The sequence below is a fragment of the Erythrolamprus reginae genome, chromosome 2 (genome assembly GCF_031021105.1).
Source record: "Erythrolamprus reginae isolate rEryReg1 chromosome 2, rEryReg1.hap1, whole genome shotgun sequence".
In the NCBI taxonomy this organism is placed as follows: Eukaryota; Metazoa; Chordata; class Lepidosauria; order Squamata; family Dipsadidae; genus Erythrolamprus; species Erythrolamprus reginae.
The window spans coordinates 1,131,408-1,151,377 of record NC_091951.1 but is presented as its reverse complement, the minus strand read 5'-3'; the positions used below and the strand labels follow the sequence as shown (position 1 = coordinate 1,151,377).

Here is a 19,970-nt window from a genome sequence, read left to right as displayed (position 1 = left end):
TTTTTAGGTGCTGATTTATCCTCTTTTTGAGTAGAGTCTCCATCATTTTAACTACAACTGATGTCAAGCTAACTGGCCTGTAGTTACTAGCTTCTTCTCTACTGCCCTTCTTGTGAATAGGCACAACACTGGCCATTCTCCAATCCTCAGGAACTTCTCCTGTTAACAAGGATTGGTTAAACAAATCAGTCAGGGGGGTAGCTTAAACCCAAGGAATTAGGATCAGATTCAAGGGGCAGATATATAATGGTTGAAATTGAGCTGAATGCTGAGAAGGTAGTCATAGTCAACATCTATGCTCCGAATCAAAAACAGAAGCAATATTATAAGAAACTACATGAAACTCTTCTTCAAACAGATTTCCAAAATATTTGCATCATAGGAGATTACAACGGGATCATGGATTCAAAAAAAAGATTTCAAGGCAGGAAACATATGTAAAACAAAGAGAGCAACTTTACCAACCACATTAAGTAACATGGTAGATGAACTAGACCTTATTGATGGTTGGAGAATGAGACATCCTAATGAGACACAATTTACGTTTCATTCCGTGCCCCACAATTTTCTCTAGAATTGATATCATCTGATTAAATAAAGGAATATATTAAAAATAAAAATAGACATAGAACCCAATGTATGGGTTGATCACAACCCGCTTAAGATTATATAATACCTTCAGGACCGCCTTCTGGCGCACAAATCCCAGCGACCAATTAGGTCTCACAGAGTTGGCCTTCTTCGGGTCCCGTCAACAAAACAATGTCGTTTGGCGGGACCCAGGGGAAGAGCCTTCTCTGTGGCGGCTCTGACCCTCTGGAATCAACTCCCCCCAGAGATTAGGACTTCCCCCACCCTCCTTGCCTTTCGCAAACTCCTAAAAACCCACCTTTGTCGCCAGGCATGGGGAAATTGATTCCCCTCGGCTGCTCCGTTTTATGTATGGTTTGTTTGGGTTGTATGATTGTTTTTAATTGAGGGTTTTAAAACAGGTTTTGCTTTTAACATTGGATTTGTATATTATATTACTGTTGTGAGCCACTCCAAGTCCTTGGAGAGAGGCAGCATACAAATCTAATAAATTATTATTATTACATGGCAGGGAGAAAAGAAAGAATATAGGAGGTGGACTTTGATTACAGACTTACTACAGGATGAAATCTATAAAAAGTTGATTAACAAAGAAACAGAACTAGTTCTTGTAGAAATAAAAAACAACCGACTTCAATTCAAATTCTTTGGGATACATTAAAAGCTTATATTAGGGAATAACGATATCCTACTGAAAAGAAAAAAGAGGAGAAAGAAATATACAATCACTATGTAAAAGAGATCACTAATCTAGAAAGAAATCTTCAACAGAATCCTTCAGATGTTAAGATATTAAATCAGCTGAGAGATGCTAGATTATAGAGTCAATAGTATAGACCACCAAGAACACATTAGAAATATAAAACAAACAAAACCTACTTCGAAACAGCTAACAAATCAGGTAGATGGCTTGCCCAAAAGATCAAAAAGTACAAAAGCGATAAAATAATTTATCAACTAACTGACAAGAATGGAGTGACTCAATTCATGGAACAACAAAATAATATTCAATTCCTATAAATCTCTATATAAACAAGACCCGGTAGATAGTTCTAAAATAACGAAGTACCTACTTGAAAATAATACTTTACAAATAGATGATTCAGATTAAAAAATGTTAAATGACAAGATTACAATTCAAGAACTCCAACTAGTCTTGAAAAAACAAAACAATTACAAATCCCCAGGCCCTGATGGATTCCCAAGTGAATTCTATAAAAAGATTATTAAAACCTCTGAACCTATTCTTTTGGAAATTTATAATAAAATTTTAGAGCAAGCTAAAATTCCTGAGACATGGAGGGAGTCATTTATAACAGTAATCCCAAAACATGGACTTGATAAGGACAAAACTGAAACATATAGACCAATTTCACTTTTAAACGCTGACTATAAGATCTTCATGTCGATACTGGATGAAAGAACAAAATGTTTTTTAAATAAAATCATTAATGCCGATCAATGTGGTTTTTTACCACACAGACAAATAAAACATTGCACTAGAACAGCATTCGACATCTGAGAATTCTGTGAAGCTCATCCAGGAACGCAGGTCGCTCTTGCCTTCCTGGACGCCCAGAAAGCTTTTGATAATGTCAGCTGGCAGTATTTATTGGAATTAATGGAAGAACTGAAACTTGGTAATAAATTTGAAAATATAATACGGAATATATACACGCTTCAATCTGCTAGGGTGATAATTAACAACGATATGACTGAATTATTTGCAATAGGAAAAGGAGTCCCTCTTATTTATTCTCACTCAAGAAATTCTACTTAACAAAATTCAGAATAATAAAAAATAAAGGGAATTAAAGTAAAATAGGAGAAATATAAACTTCAGGCCTACGCTGACGATGTGGTACTTTTTTTAGAGGATCCAATAACTTCAGGTCGGGAATTAATCAAAGAACTAGAGACATTTGGTGCGTTTTCAGGACTCAAAATAAATAAACTAAAAACTAAGCTCATGACAAGAAACATGACATAACATAGAGCATAGTACAATGCTGCCAGTCTAACCTGGATTAAAAAATGGATCAATCTTACTAACAAAAGGATTTTGACATTAGAGGGACACGACTTGCAACAAGGCTGGCATGCATATCTTTGGAAAGATGCAACTAAAACACAAACTTCTTTTAGCAAACACCTGATCAGGAAATCGCTACTCAAGACCTGGTTCAAAATTTAAAAAAATATTATATACAAATTCCCAGATGGTTATCCACAATGGAAGCAATAGTTTATCCAAATCTAATTGATCCCTCTAAAACAGCGTTTCCCAACCGGTGTGCCGCGGCACACTAGTGTGCCGCGAGACCAAGCCAGGTGTGCCGCGGAGCTCCTAGGGAAGCTCCAGCTGGGCGGGGCGCTGCCGGTGCGGGCTTTCCCAAAACGGATGGAGAATGCCCTCTCTCGCAGCCACCTGGCTGGGAGCGCTTTTGCTGCGAGAGAGGGCTTTCTCCGTCCGTTTCGGGAATGCCCGCCCCCCCTCTCGCGCGCGCCGCTTCCCTTTTCTCTCAGCCCTCCCTGGCTTCGCTTCTCAATCCCTCCCTCCTTCCGTCTTTCCTTCCCCTCAGCCGTTCTGTCTGGGGACTGGGGGTCTCCCGCTCTTCCCTTCCCCTCCTCCCAGGCTTTGCCTTCACCACCCCCACCCCCTTTTTGGTTGGCAAGGAGTCCTTTGCCGCATCCTGCAGTTCGCACTCGGCTCGAGGCCGCTTTCCCTGGCTGCGCTCTTTCTTTCTCTCGGGGGAAGGAAAAAACAAAGAAACAAAAACTTCTTGCAACGGGCCCATGCGCGCGCTTGTGATCGCGCTCCTTTCTTCAGCAGCGAGGGAGGGAAGTCAGAGGGCGAGGGAGCGAGCGAGCGCTCTTGTCCTCGGTGCCCTCTGCAGCCTGCCTTCCTTCTTCTTTGCCGCCGCTGAGGGACGGAGAGAAGGATAGAAAGGAAAGAGGGAGGGAGAGATAGAAAGGAAAGAGGGAGGGAGGGAAGAGGGAGGGAGAGATAGAAAGAAAATAGATAGAAAGGAAAGAGGGAGGGAGGAAAGGGAGGGAGAGATACAATGGAAAGAGGGAGGGAGAGATAGAAAGAAAATAGATAGAAAGGAAAGAGGGAGGGAGAGATGGAAAGGAAAGAGGGAGAGATACAATGGAAAGAGGGAGGGAGGAAAGAGGGAGGGAGAAATAGAGTGAAATGGAGGAAGAGATATTTTTTTTGTCCAAACTTTTCTTTAGCCCCCCCGCGCCCCCCCGTCCCCCCATTCAGTGTTCCCCAGGATTTTGAAAATATGAATAATGTGCCGCGGCTCAAAAAAGGTTGGGAAACACTGCTCTAAAACATGTAGAGGAAGACCCCCACCCCCAAACCATGCTCTGAGTAAGAATTGAAAGAAGAGGAGGAAGCACTACGGCTTGAACCTAAGAAGCAGGAGAAACAATAATTGACTGAGAAATTAAGCTACAGCGGTTAATTTGGTATACAGTGATCCCCTGGGTATCGCGATCCCGATAATTGCGAACGGCTATATGGCGATTTTTCAACCCGGAAGTCAAAACACCATCTGCGCATGCGTGCCCTTTTTTCTATGGCCACGCATGCGTAGATGGCGCCGGGCAGATCAGCTTCCCTGGGTCTTCCCCCTCTTGCTGGCGGGAGGGCGAGAAGCCCCCCCAGCACCCGCTCGCCCGCCGTTCGCTCGCCCGCCCTTCGCCTGGCCACCCGCTGTTCGCTCGCCGCTCGCCCGCCCTTCGCCCGGCCACCCATTCGCTCGCTGCTCGCCCGCCCTTCGCCCGGCCACCCGCCGTTCGCTCGCCGCTCGCCTGCCCTTCGCCCGGCCACCCGCCGTTCGCTCGCCGCTCGCCCGCCTTCGCAAGGCCACCCGCCGTTCGCTCGCCGCTCGCCCACCCTTCGCCCGGCCACCCGCCGTTCGCTCGCTGCTCGCCCGGCCACCCGGGTTCGGGGGGGTGCTGGCAAGCCCCCCATGCCGGCGGCGACGTTTTAAAACAGCCGCGCGGCTTCCCAACTGAGTCCCGAAGCCAAACGTCAAAGGCGAACTTCCGGAAGTTCGCTTCAGGACTCAGCTGGGAAGCGGCGCGAGCGAACGGTGTGGGCGGGCGAAGGGCGGGCGTGCGGGCAGGCAGGCGGCGGACAAGCGGCGGGCGCAGCAGCAGCGAGGAGTTTGCGTGGGCGGCGGGGAAACCCCAATCTTCGGCTCCTCGCTGCTGCGGCGGAAGTAAAAACACCATCTGCGCATGCGCAGATGGTGTTTTTACTTCCGCAGCGCTACTTCGCGAAAAACCGATCATTGCGAGGGGTCCTGGAACGGAACCCTCGCAATGATAGGGGGACCACTGTAATACCTTGTTGCAAGCCGTCCTGAGTCTCAGGAGAATGACGGCATAGAAATCAAATCAAATCAATCAATCAATCATCTGAAATTAGTGGGGTACCCAGACAATGGAAATAGATTTTTTTCAGTAGAGGTAGCACTAGGGAAAGAATGCATACCTATAATATGGTATTAGGTTGGTATCTTTAAAAACACAGAATGATAGAATGATATAAAGAAATAATAATTTTAGGATGGGGCACTTTTACATTAAAAGCGGGGAAGAAAATTTAAGTCTGTCAATTATGATATGAGTAAGAAGGAGAAGCACTCAAGAGAAGATTAAAGAGGGAGGAAGAGGGAGTAGGAAGTGAAGCGAGAGTAGAACAGGAGAGAGAAATGGAACAAAGTAGAAGAGTGAGAAAAGATGGATGGATGGAGGGAAAGAAGAGGAGAGAAGGAGTAGGAAAGAGGAGAGAAAGGTAGAGGTGGGGATTGCAAAAGACAGACTGAAGAAATGGAATGGAAAATTGGTGCAAAGCAGGATATTGATTAATGATTTATTGGTTTAAAATGTATATCACTGATTATATTATTGATGGGTGGATGGAGTGTGTGGAAAAAAATGAAAATCACACACACACACAAAGGCAGTAGTTTTACAAAGTGAAAATCGTGACTGTTTTAGCAAGAAATGCAAATTCTGGATGAGAAAAAATATTTCAGGAAATGGACGAAACTTTTTTAAATAAATGGAACTTGAAAAAAGTTTCGATATGACATTTTATTGAAAACATCTCCAACTCCTATAGATTACTTTTAGCAGTTGATTCATCCTTTCATCCTTCTGAATTCACTAAAATGAGGACCCAGATTGCTGGGGACAATATGCTGACTTTGTAAACTGCTCAAGGATAAAGTTGTAAAGCATTGGGAAGTAGTATATAAATTTAATTGGAACTGCTATTGCTATATAGTTTCTCCTGAGCATGGATCCTTTTATGAGAAGATAAATGACTACTTCGAGCAAAGGTCTTTCCACACTCCATGCATTGATATGGTTTCTCCCCTGTGTGGATCCTCTTATGGGAAGTAAGTGAACTGCTTTGAGCAAAGGTCTTTCCGCACTCTATGCATTTATATGGCTTCTCCCCTGTGTGGGTCCTTTTGTGGCAAATAAGATGATTTCTGTGACCAAAAGTCTTTCCGCATTCCATGCATTTATACGGCTTCTCCCCTGTGTGGATCATTTTATGGGAAGCAAGTACACTGTTATGAGCAAAGGTCTTTCCACACTCCAGGCATTTATACGGCTTCTCCCCTGTGTGGATCCTTTTGTGGCGAATAAGAAGAGTTCTGTGACCGAAGGCGTTTCCACATTCCATGCATTTATACGGCTTCTCCCCTGTGTGGATCATCTTATGGGAAGTAAATGCACTGTTATGAGCAAAGGTCTTTCCACACTCCATGCATTTATACGGCTTCTCCCCTGTGTGGATCCTTTGATGGGACGTAAGTGCACTTCTCTGAGCAAAGGTCTTTCCACAGTCCATGCATTCATATGGCTTCTCCCCAGTGTGGATCCTTTTATGGGAAGTAAGTGCACTGCTCTGAACAAAGGTCTTCTCACATTCCGTGCATTTATATGGTTTTTCCCCTGTGTGGATCCTTTTGTGGCGAATAAGACGAGTTCTGCGCCCAAAGGTCTTTCCACAGTCCATGCATTTATATGGTTTCTCTCCTGTGTGGATCATATTGTGGGAAATAAGTGCACTGCTCTGAACAAAGGTCTTTTCACATTCCATGCATTTATACGGCTTCTCCCCTGTGTGGAGCTTCTTGTGTCTTCTAAGTGCACTGCCGTGACTAAACGTCTTTCCACACTCCATGCATTTATGTAGCTTCTCTTTTGTGTCAATCACTTCTTGAGATGTCAGGCCGTTATTTCCAAGAGAATGAATGTAATTTTGTCCCTTGTGTCTTCTTGTAGCATCTTCTCCTTTGTTTTGGGTTGAATAGTGTTCATTTACTTGTACTTTAGCTTCGATTAGCTCCACACTTTTCCCAATATATTTCTTATTTACTTTCTCTTGGTGGGCAAGAATGTCTTGCATCGGAGCATCAGTGGAATATGAGCTTTCCTGATTCCAATTCTTTGACTGATTTCTCTGAGGGCTTTCAAATTCCATTCGAATTCCAAACTTCTCCATCCCATCGTTACCATTGATCAGTTGGAACCGTTCACAGGAATCTTGATTCTCCTGCTCATTATGACCTTCAAAGCAAAAGGGAAATGATTACAAAGTTAGAGGGGGAAAAATCAAATGTATAATGTTAAATGAATTTCCTTCTAAATTTTTCCAAAATTCCATTCAGTTGTATGCTCAAAGTGATGTGGTATATACATGATAATGTCTATATTCATAAGTCATGAAAACTTTGAAAATATCTTGAAAACATCTATTTCTTTGCAATTATCTATCTATCTATCCATCTATCTATCTATCTATCTATCTATCTATCTATCTATCTATCTATCTATCTATCTACCTACCTACCTACCTATCTACGGTATCTATCTATCTATCTATCTATCTATCTATCTATCTATCTATCTATCTATCTATCTATCTACGGTATCTATCTATCTATCTATCTATCTATCTATCTACCTACCTACCTACCTACCTACGGTATCTATCTATCTATCTATCTATCTATCTATCTATCTATCCATCTATCTATCTATCTATCCTAGGTTCTGAATTAAGGAATAGAACAGAAAAACAAAAGGGACATTGGAGGTCTTCTATTCAAACCCCCATATGGTTATCCAACATCTTATTTAAAACTTCTAGTGATTAATTGTTTTAACTCTTAGGAAATTTCTCCTTAGTTCTAAGTTGCTTCTCTCCTTGATTAGTTTCCACCCATTGCTTCTTATCCTGCCCTCAGGTACTTTATAAAATAGTTTGACTCCCTCTTCTTTATGTGGAAGTTCTTTCTCACACAATTTTGGAGGTTTCAGATGACAAATGAGAACACATTCCTCCTCATATGACCTCCAGAGGACACATAAAAGCACATTTCGTTCTTTTCACCCCCCTGTACATATAAGTTCAAATAGAAATGGAAAAATACAGATAAGAAATGGCACAGAAAGCATCTAAGCAAAGAGACATTGACGCTTTCCTTCCTTGGAGTATGAAATGGCAGATTCATGTGGGGAAGGGATGGAGAGGAGCCGCCCTTCCTGTGTTTCTGACCACTGCAGGTGTGGAGAAGGAGGGAGGGTGAGACGGTGGAAGGTGCTTTATCGTTTCAGCCGCATTTTTGTACCCCAGGCTGGCCAAGTTTCCCGTTTTCTTGTACGGCGCAATCCCTTTTGGTGAGGCGGGTTTGGGTGGATGGGGAGGCTGTGGAAAAGCCTTTCTTTCCCACCCACCCAGCATCACCAGGACACAGGACCTCTCCCTAGATACCTGAGCCCCCCCCCCAACTCCCCAACCTCACCCACCCACCCAATTCCTCACATGACCTTCCCCGCCACCCTGTTTTTTTCACACAACTCCCAAAGCTGTGTGCCCGCCTGGCGCAGCCACCACCCGAAAGGTTGGCTTGCCCAGAGGCTCCTATCTGGAAGAAAAAGAGGAGGGGGGAGGTCTTCTGGAGCGTGGAAGGGGCTTCTGCAATACCAGCAAAGGCTGAGGTTTCGCTCTCTGGAGCCCCGCGGCGCAAAGTGGTCCCTCTGAGTTGGCGAGGCTGGGCGGTGGAGGCAGCACAGGGCGAGGGATGGCGGACAGATGAGACGGGGACCCCTGCCAGGGGAGGAGAAGGAGGAGCGGCGGCCGCTCCTCTTTAGCGGCTCCATCGTCGCCTACTCAGGTTGCAGCCATAGTTCCCTCTAAGCTGAGCAGTGAGCAATCGCTCACTTAAAAATCATCATCAACTCAGAGTTTTCCAAACCTGCCCAGAAGCCGAGAGAGAAAGAGTGAGAGGGAAGGAGAGATAGAGGAAGAGAGAGAAACAGATAGAAAAAAGAGAGGAAGGAAAAGAGAAAGAAAAAGAATGGGAGTAAGGAAGAGAGAAAGAAAATCAAAATCTAGTTTGAAACTAGCTCAACTATTTAAGTGGCATTTTGATATTGATAGAGTTGCCCTATTATGAGCTCACAGTTCTCTGAGGCAAAACAGGGTGGGTTTTTTGTTTGTTTGTTTATTATTTCTGTGCCGCCCAGTCCCGAAGGGACTGCCGCTCAGACACTATACTTTTCTACCCACCCCCACCCCCAAAAATTAGAGGGAACACTGGTTGCAGCCCGTGTGGTGTGCAGACATCGGTGCAAAGCAGCGGGGCGAGAGGCAGACCATACCCGGGGTGGGGGGGAAATGGGGTGCAAGAGGCAGGCAGACACTTCCAATTAAGACAGTTCTTGAGCTTGCGTGGGGTGTGGGGAGTTAAAGCCAGCTGCTTTGGCCGCCTTGAAGGGATTCCCCAGGAGGAAGCGGGTCCCAGGCTCGGAGTGAGAGCCAGGGAGCCTTGTCTGAGGCCGAAGTGCCGGGATCCCCCTTTCCCTGCCGCCACCTCCGAAAACACTTTCAAGGAGGGTGGAAGCCCCACCCTCCACCGCGGGTCTCCCCCCACCTCCTCCACCAACCCCAACAAGGGTCAGAATGCTTAATAAGGCAAAAGGGGTGAGTTTTGTGATGGGTTTGTACGCATTATTCGTTTTTACATTGATTTCTATGGGAAAAATTGCTTCTACATTGTTCCCTCGATTTTTGCGAGGGATGCGTTCCGAGACTGCCCGCGAAAGTCAAATTTCCGCGAAGTAGAGATGCGGAAGTAAATACACCATTTTTTGCTATGGACAGTATCACAAGCCTTCCCTTAACACTTTAAACCCCTAAATTGCAATTTCCCATTCCCTTAGCAACTATTTACTCACCATTATTACTGGTACTCATCATTGATTAAGACACTTAGTGATAATTTTTTTTGTTATTTATTTGCAAGAATTATTAGTTTGGCGATGCCGTATGATGTCATCGGGCGGGAAAAACCGTGGTATAGAAAAAAACCCGCAAAGTACTTTTTAATTAATATTTTTTTTAAAACCGTGGTATAGGATATTTGCGAAGTTCGAACCCGTGAAAATCGAGGGAACACTGTACTTACGAACGTTTCTACTTACGAACTTGGTCACGGAACCAATTAAGTTCGTAAGTAGAGGTACTACTGTAGTTATAATCTGTCTTTTTGAACTCTGATTGGTGACTAGAAAACTGTTACCCAGAGAGACCACATTCCTGTGGTTTTCAAGCATGACTTCCAAATGCAGCGCTTTCTGGTCATGATCCAGCTGAGACCATTCCTCCTCAGAGAAAGACACAGCCACCTCCTCGAAGGACACAGGACTCCCCTGAACACGGAGAAAAGAACAGAACAGGAGGATTCACAAGATTTGTTTATCATTCATTTAGACAAGAGGATAGAAGGGGAATTCATCAAATTTGCAGACCAGACCAAATTGACAGAAATAACTGGGGGGTTGGACTTGATGACCTTAAGGCTAAGCTCGAGATATAGAAGGATTGGGCCCCATCTAACAAAATGAAATCAACATTGAGAAACCTAAGGTTTAGATTATTATTAGAGTTGGAAAGGACCTTGTAGGCCGTTCTTTTAACTGAACTAAATCAGCTAGCAGTACTTGAACACACTTGTAAGTGGATCACAAGCTTCCTAATAGACAGGAAGCAACCGGTGAAGGTGCATGATTTTATACACTTCGATCAAGTCGCCCTTTGTGCATTAATATTTCCAGTTGTCCCTGTTTATTCCCTAGGCTTTGTGCATTTGTGTAAAAGTATTTGAGTTCTTTGTGCCTGATTCTGGCTGTGCTTTCTGTGTCTCCCGTTTGGTGTTTCAGTTTGTATCCCTCTTTAATTCGTTATTGGCCTTGCTTAATGTTGTAGTTAGCTCTGGCCCAGCTCCTGCCCCAAGGACTGTGGATGTGGGGGAGACATACACATGCTGCAGGCCTGTCCCCCCCCCCGTGGAATCGGCTGATGAAGGCTCCTCTGACCAAGAAGACATGAGTGACAGGGAGGAGGAGAGTGTGGCAGACAGCTCAGAAGGAGCTCAATTATCTAGCTCCTCCTTGGATTCAGAACAAGAGTTAATGTTACAGCCACGCATGCGGAGAGCGATGCATAGGCAACAACAACTGAGAGATTATTATCAAAGAAAATGAGGCCACCTGTGGTTGGGTGGGGCTGTGGTCATTAGTGAGGCTGCTATAAAGAGCAGCCTGTGGGTTTGGCCATTGTGGAGGATTATCTGATTGTTGTGTTTCGTGCCTGTTTTACTGACTTTGACCTTTTGTGTGCTGATTTTCCCCCGCTTTGAAACTAAACCAGGGCAAAGTAGGTTTCACTTTGTGAAAGAAGAAGGACTGTGAATTGCCTCACAGCTGCAAGCTAAGTATCTCAGAACTGATAAGGGACTTGTACAAATGACCAGTTTGTTTGGAGACGAGGGCTCCTCGCTATACCAAAAGAGGGCTTGGTTTAAGGGAATTTTCATTATAAAGAACATTGTTTTGAATTTTCAAACGTGTGTGTGTCTGAAATTTGTACCTGTGAATTTTTGGGAGGAGTCTACCAGAGAGCCCGACAGAACACCCCCCCAAAAAACCCCAAGCAAAAAAATTCCAACAGAATCATAATGTGTTGAGAGAATGTGGAGTGAATGGAAGGATGGGTTGATTTTTTTAATGGTCTTTGGGGGGGTGTTAGATTTTTGATTACTTAATGGGATTAAGATATTGTGTACTATATATTTTATATGTTGTGAGCCACCCTGAGTCTTCGGAGAGGGGCGGCATACAAATATAATAAATACTAAAATACTAAGAAGACATGGTGTTAGTAGCACTTTATAATGCCTTGATCAGTCAACACTTGGAATATTGCATCCACTATTGGTTGCCAGATGTAAGAAACATCTTGAGATTCTAGAAAGAGTGCAGAGAAGAGCAACAAAAATTATTAGTGGACTGGAGGCTAGAACATTGCTGTGTTACCACTGCTCTAAATTGGGGATGTCTACTTTCATGAAAAGAAGGACTAGGAGGTAACATGATAGCAGTGTTCCAACAAGCAATGGATGGAAAGTTTTCAAGGAGAGAACCAACCTACAAGTAAACAGAAATTTCCTGACAATGAGAACAATTAATCGTGGAATGACTTGTCTCCAGAAATTGTGGTTGTTCCAACACTGGAGATGTTTATGGAGAAATTGGAAAGCCATTTATCTGAAATGTTATAGGGCTTCCTGTCTGAGCAGGGGGTTGGACTAGAAGACCTCCAAGATCCCTACTAACTGTTACTCTGTTCCATTGTTCCCAAATTACCACAGCAAGGATATACACCAGTGGTCCCCAAACTACAGCCCATGGGCCGGATGCGGCCCGCTGAGGTCCTTTAACCGGCCCGCAGCAGCACACGAGATTTTACTGATCGATATAATAAGAGGGAGAAATGGAGAGGGAGAGAGAAATGAAGAGGAGAGATAGAAAGGGAGAAATAGAGAGAGGGGGAGAGAGAGAAAGTGTGAGAGATACAAAGAGAGTTAGAAAGAGTGAGTGAGAGAAAGAGAGAAGAGAGAGAGAGAAAGAAAGAAAGAAAGAAAGAAAAAGAGGGAGATATAGAGAGGGAGAGAGAAAGGAAGAGGGAGAGATGGAAAGAGAGAGAGAGAAAAAGAGAAAAATGAGAAAATGATGGGGGGAAGGAACAAGGGAGGGGGAAATGAAACAAATGAGAGAAAAGGAAGAGGGAAGAGAGAAGTGGAGAGGAAGGAGGGAAGGAGGGAAGGAAGGAGAAATGGAGTTTGTTGATTTAAGTAAGTTTACTTGTTAATAAAGAAGTATAAATTACTTAATTATTAATTAATTAATTATTACTTCTTTATTTTAAATATTGTATTTGTTCCCATTTTATTTATTTATTTATTTATTTATTTATTTATTACTTAGATTTGTATGCCGCCCCTCTCCGAAGACTCGGGGCGGCTCACAACACGTAGAAACAAATCATAAATAATCTGACAAATTTAAAATATTAAAGATTTAAAAAAAGACCCCATATACTAACAGACATACCATATATAAATTAAACATGCCCAGGGGAAGATGTTTCAGTTCCCCCATGCCTGACGGCAAAGGTGGGTTTTAAGGAGTTTATGGAAGGCAGGAAGAGTAGGGGGAGTTCTAATCTCTGGGGGGAGTTGGTTCCAGAGGGCCGGTGCTGCCACAGAGAAGGCTCTTCCCCCGGGGCCCGCCAACCGACATTGTTTAGTTGACGGGACCCGGAGAAGGCCCACTCTGTGGGACCTAATCGGTCGCTGGGATTCGTGCGGCAGGAGGCAGTCTCGGAGATATTCTGGTCCAATGCCATGAAGGGCTTTAAAGGTCATAACCAACACTTTTGTGACTGGAAACTGATCGGCAGCCAATGCAGACTGCAGAGTGATGGTGAAACATGGGCATACCTAGGTAAGCCCATGACTGCTCTCGCAGCTGCATTCTGCACTGAAGTTTCCGAACACTTTTCAAAGGTAGCCCCATGTAGAGAGCATTACAGTAGTCGAACCTCGAGGTGATGAGGGCATGAGTGACTGTGAGTAATGAGTCCCGGTCCAAATAGGGCCGCAACTGGCGCACCAGGCGAACCTGGGCAAACGCCCCCCTCGCCACAGCTGAGAGATGTTTTTCTAATGTGAGCTGTGGATTGAGGAGGACGCCCAAGTTGCAGACCCTCTCTGAGGGGGTCAATAATTCCCCCCCCAGGGTGATGGACGGACAGATGGGATTGTCCTTGGGAGGCAAAACCCACAGCCACTCCGTCTTGTCTGGGTTGAGTTTGAGTTTGTTGACACCCATCCAGGCCCCAACAGCCTCCAGGCACCGGCACATCACTTTACTTTTTACTGTGTAGTTTGCATAGGGATTTGTTCATAGTTTTTTTTTATAGTCCAGCCCTCCAACAGTCTGAGGGACAGTGAACTGTGTAAAAAGTTTGGGGACCCCTGATATACACCAAGTTAAATGGTTGTGCGTCACACAAGTCCTATGTTTAGCTGAGAGAATGGGCAAGTCTGAACATTGTTTTCACTGAAGAAAGATTTGGGGAAATTTTATCAAGTTCATTGATTCGGCAAAAACGTTGGTGTCTTTTAGTACAGTAGTCTGACTTCTGGATCAATTGATCTATCGTTCTGTCTAATTGATTGATTTAGTAGTCTGAGAAAGCACAGTAGAGAAAATTCCCTGGGGAAATCATTTCTCAGCTTTTGCAAGAGCGGAATGTTCGAGCTCTAAATCAAGGTGCAAATCAGAGGACTGGAAATTATTTTGCAGCCCGAAGGGCCTTGATTACATGCTCTAAATGCAATAGGGTTGATATTCCTGGAGGCGTCTGTAATATGGTAAATGATTTAGCGTTACTAGATAAATGGTCAAAGCAATGGAAACTGCAGTTAAATGTTTCCAAATGTAAAATAATGCACTTGGGGAAAAGGAATCCTCAATCTGAGTATTGTATTGGCAGTTCTGTGTTAGCAAAAATTTCAGAAGAGAAGGATTTAGGGGTAGTGATTTCTGACAGTCTCAAAATGGGTGAACAGTGTGGTCGGGCAGTAGGGAAAGCAAGTAGGATGCTTGGCTGCATAGCTAGAGGTATAACAAGCAGGAAGAGGGAGATTGTGATCCCGCTATATAGAATGCTGGTGAGACCCCATTTGGAATAATACTGTGTCCAGTTCTGGAGATCTCACTTACAAAAAGATATTGACAAAATTGAACGGGTCCAAAGACGGGCTACAAGAATGGTGGAAGGTCTTAAGTATAAAACGTATCAGGAAAGACTTCATGAACTCAATCTGTATAGTCTGGAGGACAGAAGGAAAAGGGGGGACATGATCGAAACATTTAAATATGGCAAAGGGTTAAATAAGGTCCAGGAGGGAAGTGTTTTTAATAGGAAAGTGAACACAAGAACAAGGGGACACAATCTGAAGTTAGTTGGGGGAAAGATCAAAAGCAACGTGAGAAAATATTTTTTCACTGAAAGAGTAGTAGATCCTTGGAACAAACTTCCAGCAGATGTGGTAGATAAATCCACAGTACCTGAATTTAAACATGCCTGGGATAAACATATATCCATCCTAAGATAAAATACAGGAAATAGTATAAGGGCAGACTAGATGGACCATGAGGTCTTTTTCTGCCATCAGTCTTCTATGTTTCTATACTCAACACAGTCATTCCTTTTGGAATTTAATGAGCAAGTGGTTTCTGGTTTTATAGAGAGAGATACAATTTGTTTATTTTTGAACTACAGGTTATAAATGAGACTTTTAAAAATTTTAATGTAGGAATGTAAGTAGAGTATTTAGTTATTTTTCATTAGCCTTGCAGAATTCTGAGTTACCAATTACCAATAAATAAATGAATGAACAGTTCCCGCCCCTGTGATATGTTTATTCCTATTTCTTGAAGGACTTTTAAAAAATTGCTTCTTGTAAGCTCAAGATTGGAGGAGTACCGAGCAAAACAAGATAACCAGAGGAAGCAACCTGGACCTCCTATTCTGCTCTCCATGTTGTAGAAGAACAAGAAATCTAATAACTTTTTCCATTCTTACTTGATTTGGAGATTCAACCATTGTTTGATCACCATCATAATAACCAGAAGGCTTCATTCTTTGTTTCTCTGTAAGGAATAAATAATTTCAAAATATATAATTAACAAAATAGGAGGAGATATTCTATAGAAGAGAAGAGAGCAAAGGTAAGACAGATGGGTCATCAGAGGATCTTCCATTACCTTCTGTGGTGTCCTGACTTGGATCTTCCCAAGGGATCCTCCAGGAAATTGGTTCATGAGGGGGATTTGATGGATTCCTCTTTACCTCAAGATCTCTCATCTCCACAGTGCAGCACTTCAAATAGGAGGGAAGAAAACAGAAGCAGAATTAATGTACAACACACGACACAAAAGTGGATTCTCAGATTCGGAACAGAATCTCAAAGCCCACAACATCCATCTGTGAGGTTTAGTGAAAAAACAATGGAACAATGTCCCACAAGAATTGGTGAATTGCCACATATAATGAACATTCAAGAATTTTATGAAGGAGGGGTGAAGTATTCAAACACTTTCTCTATTCCCTTCTGAGCTCTCACCTGCTCCTTCTGCTCCTCTGCCTGGCTCAGATGGAGGCCTTCCACCAGGGCCACCGCCTGGGAGCTGGTCTCTGCTCCACACTCCCGCACCCATTCCTCCATCTCTGGGGGCAGAAGGGACAGGAACTGCTCCAGAACCACCAGGTCCACCATCTGGGCTTTGGTGTGCTTCTCTGGCCTCAGCCATCGCCTGCAAAAGTCGTGGAGTCGGCTGCAAAGTCCTCGGGGACCCTCAGCCTCCCGGTATTGGATGGAGTTCCAGGGCTGAACTTCTGAAGGGAGGATGGGTTCTTCCTCCAGGATCTTCTGCCCGGGTCTTGTCCAGAGCTTCCCCCCCTTCCCAGGCTGAGCGGCTGCAGGGCCTTTTCCGCTTCCCCCCTTTGCAACAGGTGGGGTCTCCATCCTTTCTCTGTCCTGCAGAGCAACTCCAAAGGGGTCCAAGGACTCTTGTGGGTCTCCAGAGGCCTTTTCCTTCACGGGACCATTTCTGGGAACACAGGACGGATCCCTCCAGGTGATCCCGCTCTTTTTTTCTTCCCCCAGGAGAAAATGGGGCCTTGCAAAGACCCCAAATGGCTTCCGGTTTCTGTCTCTGAGGTGGAAGGAAAAACAAAGGCCCAGAATAAGAAGGTGGAATTCAGCCCCTGAGCGACCTTCACCCAACCTGCCCGGAGCCCCACGAGGCTCATCCCAGCGCAGGGCCAAGGTCCCCCGAGCAGGGCCGGGAAGGAGGCAGCTGCAGAGGCCGCCCCGCTTCTCTCCCCCTCCGGAGACAGGATCGGGCCCTCGGGGAGCCTGGGGCGAATCCCGCCTCCTCCTCGCTTGGCTTCTCTCCTCTCCTGCTGGGCCTCCTCGGGGCCCCCCCTCCCCCCCGCTTTTTTTGCAGGGAGAGGGCGGCAGGGGAGCATGGGACTCGAGAACACTCCCCCCTCACCTGGGGCACGCCTGGGCCTCCTCCCTCGCAAGCACCAGCCCCTCTCGCGCAAGCACCAGGGTTTAAGGAGAGCGAATGTAGAGTCCTAGAGCGGCAAGGCTCAGTGTTGTCACTTCCTTCTTAGCCTCCTCTGGAAAGCCAGTTGTGACGTTGACCCTCCGGTGGGCCTATGGGGAAGCGCCTGGAGTTTCCTTCTCTTGGCAGTGAGCGCCCCCTGGTGGATTTGGGGCAACGTGCCAGGATGGGAGAAAAGGCGGGAAAGAGGAGCGCACGGGAGGGAGAAAGGAGAATTTGTTTACGATACAAAACGCAAAGAAAAATAGGAAAGTGAGGGAAGGAGAAAGGGAGCGGGGAAAAAAGCCTGAGGTACAAGAGGAAAAAGAAAAAAAGACCTTGGCTTGTTTTTAGCGGAGCGGAAGATTTATTTTATTTATTTTATTTATTATTTGTCCAATATACAATACATATAAAAGGGAATTATTATTATTGTTGTGAACCACCCCGAGTCTCCGGAGAGGGGCGGCATACAAATCTAATAAATTATTATTATTATTATTATTATTATTATTATTATTATTATTATTACATTTATAATGATATAAAACTACAAGTTTGTGTCTGTGTCTCCCTCCTCCTTTGGACAGCAGCTGCATATTTCCTCCACCTTAAACCTCTTCAGTTGCATCTTCCAGTCGTGGGTTTCCATTTTATCCCCTGATAGTGTCTGAAGAAAAATCAGGTCCAATTCCAAGAAGGGAATAAAATGGAGGCTGCTTAAGAAAGGAGGTTTATTGCTGGGAAGAACCAAGAACAGCCTGCAGTTAAAACAGAACAGAGCTGGAAGGGACCTTGGACGTCATTTAGTCCAACCCCTGGCGAAGTTCTCTGCAGAAAGGAGTGGGAAGCGGAGGAGAAACATCCAAACTTTAATTCGGGATCTCCGCTCAGGGCCGCTTTCCAGGAAAAAGGGGTTTCCCTTGACGCACAGAAAGACAGGGGAAATCGCTGGGCATCAAACTGGAAAGGGCCACTTCATCCAGACATTCGGAGCAAAGGAAAAGCATGTTTAAGGACTTTTCTTCTCAGAAGTGAAACAGGACCTCTCCCTGGTCTGGCTGAGGGTTTTCTGTGGCTTTCCTCCCATTTGGGGGTGTCTGTGTGTCACCCCCAAGTCCTCTCTGGCTGTGGGGTTTCCCCTCCCCATATCATCCAGGGCAGCAGCTGGATAAGGATAAGGGCAGAATTTTCTTATTTAATGAAGGTGTGTGTGTTTGTGCATGTGTGTATGTGCGTGTGAACACCAGATGCCTCCAGCCCCAGAGGAGGGATGGGAGGGGGTGTCGAGGGGAGGAAGGCTTTTTCTCCTCCTTTTGAGATGTGAGGGGCCAGAAAGAGCAGCAGGACCAATGGGAATTCTCCCTGCTCTCCCGTCATCAGTCTCCAGGCAGAGTCGTCGGTGACTTTATCTAAAGGAGGAGGGAGAGTTGGGGCAGAGAACGAAGTGGGAGCAGGGCTGCAACTCAATGGGGGTTCAGGGCAGGACCAGAATGGACCCTCCTTTTTCTTTGCTCTCTTCACGATTCTCCACCAGACTTTCCTCTGGGTGCATGGAAGGGTGGACTAGACATCGGCTAGGGTTCCCAAACTGCGGACCAGAGCGGACATGATAGCAGTCTACAAGTATATGAGGGGATGTCACAGAGAGGAGGGGATCACTTTATTCTTCAGGGCACCAGAGGGCTGGACGAGGAACAATGTCTGGAAGCTGACCAAGGAGAGATTCAACATGGAGATAAGGAGGAACTTCCTGACGGTCAGAGCGATCAACCAATGGAACAACCTACCAGCGGACATTGTGAACTCCAACACTCTGGGCATTTTTAAGAGAAGATTGAACTGCCACTTGACTGGTGTACTATAGGGTTCCTGCTTGGGCAGGGGGTTGAACTCGATGGCCTTCATGGTCCCTTTCAACTCTAACAATAAAATAAATAAATAAACTGTCCCAGGGACCTGATCTTTCTCTGAAAGGGGCTTCCGGACTCTTTCTAGCTAACTCAAGGGAGGAAAAAGGTCTCTGAAACAGGGATTGGGGGGTGGGTGGGGGTGCTGACTGAGTGGGAGAAGGGAGAGTGGAATCCCCTAGGAGTAGCGGATCACCCCCCTCCCACTTTTGCCTCTTCTTTCTCCCTCATGAACCAACTCTTCTATTGGGTAATTCAAGATGACATGTAAGAAGGGAGGATTCCCATTCATTGTTATGCTTTTCCGGGCATAAATCTCACAAACATTTAATATTATGAAGGAGTCGGGTTCTCAATTCCTGCGGTTTCTTCTTTGACAGGAAACTTAACATTTTCTCTGCAAGGATGGTGAGTAGTGTTGGGCAAACCCAACGGTGTTCGGGTTCGGCAAGTTCAGACAAACTTAACACAAAATTCGGCCAAACCCGAACCGGACCCGGACCCGAACGGGGAATCCCACCAAGAGATTCCAGGGGCGGAGCTTTGATGGCACGTATACCGGCAGGTTGCTAAGGACGCCAAGATGATCACTTCCTGGATTCCATGGAATCCAGGAAGTGATCACCTTGGCGTCCTTAGCAATCTGCCGGTGACGTCAAGGCTCCGCCCCCAGAATCTCTTCGTGGGAGGGATTCCCCAGCTCCTTCAAAGGGAAGTCTTCATGTAAAAATAAACATTATTTTTACGAGAAAGGATGCCGCAAAAATAGTCTATTTTTACGTGGAAGGACCACCCTTTGCTTGCAGCGCCGCTGTGGCATCCTTTTTTGTAAAAATAAACATGAGGAAGGAATGGGGGAGATCTTGGCCAAAGGGAAATTGAGGGCACATGGTGGCCGAAGAG

The 19,970-nt window shown here is 45.1% G+C and overlaps 1 protein-coding gene across 3 annotated transcripts in view; it reads right to left on the bottom strand.

Annotated features, from left to right (window-relative positions):
- The window catches only part of LOC139162876 (zinc finger protein 721-like), a 360,849-nt gene that overhangs the window by 304,265 nt on the left and 36,614 nt on the right, over nucleotides 1-19,970 (bottom strand). Inside the window, exons 2-5 of one of the 3 annotated variants that reach the window (XM_070743758.1) lie at nucleotides 16,170-16,761; nucleotides 15,811-15,925; nucleotides 15,629-15,696; nucleotides 10,215-10,344 (exon numbers count right to left, since the gene is read on the bottom strand). In XM_070743758.1, the coding sequence (XP_070599859.1) occupies nucleotides 10,215-10,344; nucleotides 15,629-15,696; nucleotides 15,811-15,925; nucleotides 16,170-16,761 (905 nt within the window). Of the gene's footprint in view, nucleotides 1-10,214; nucleotides 10,345-15,628; nucleotides 15,697-15,810; nucleotides 15,926-16,169; nucleotides 16,762-17,103; nucleotides 17,165-19,970 lie in introns of those variants that run through there. The other 2 variants (XM_070743760.1, XM_070743755.1) reach the window with 2 other exon arrangements.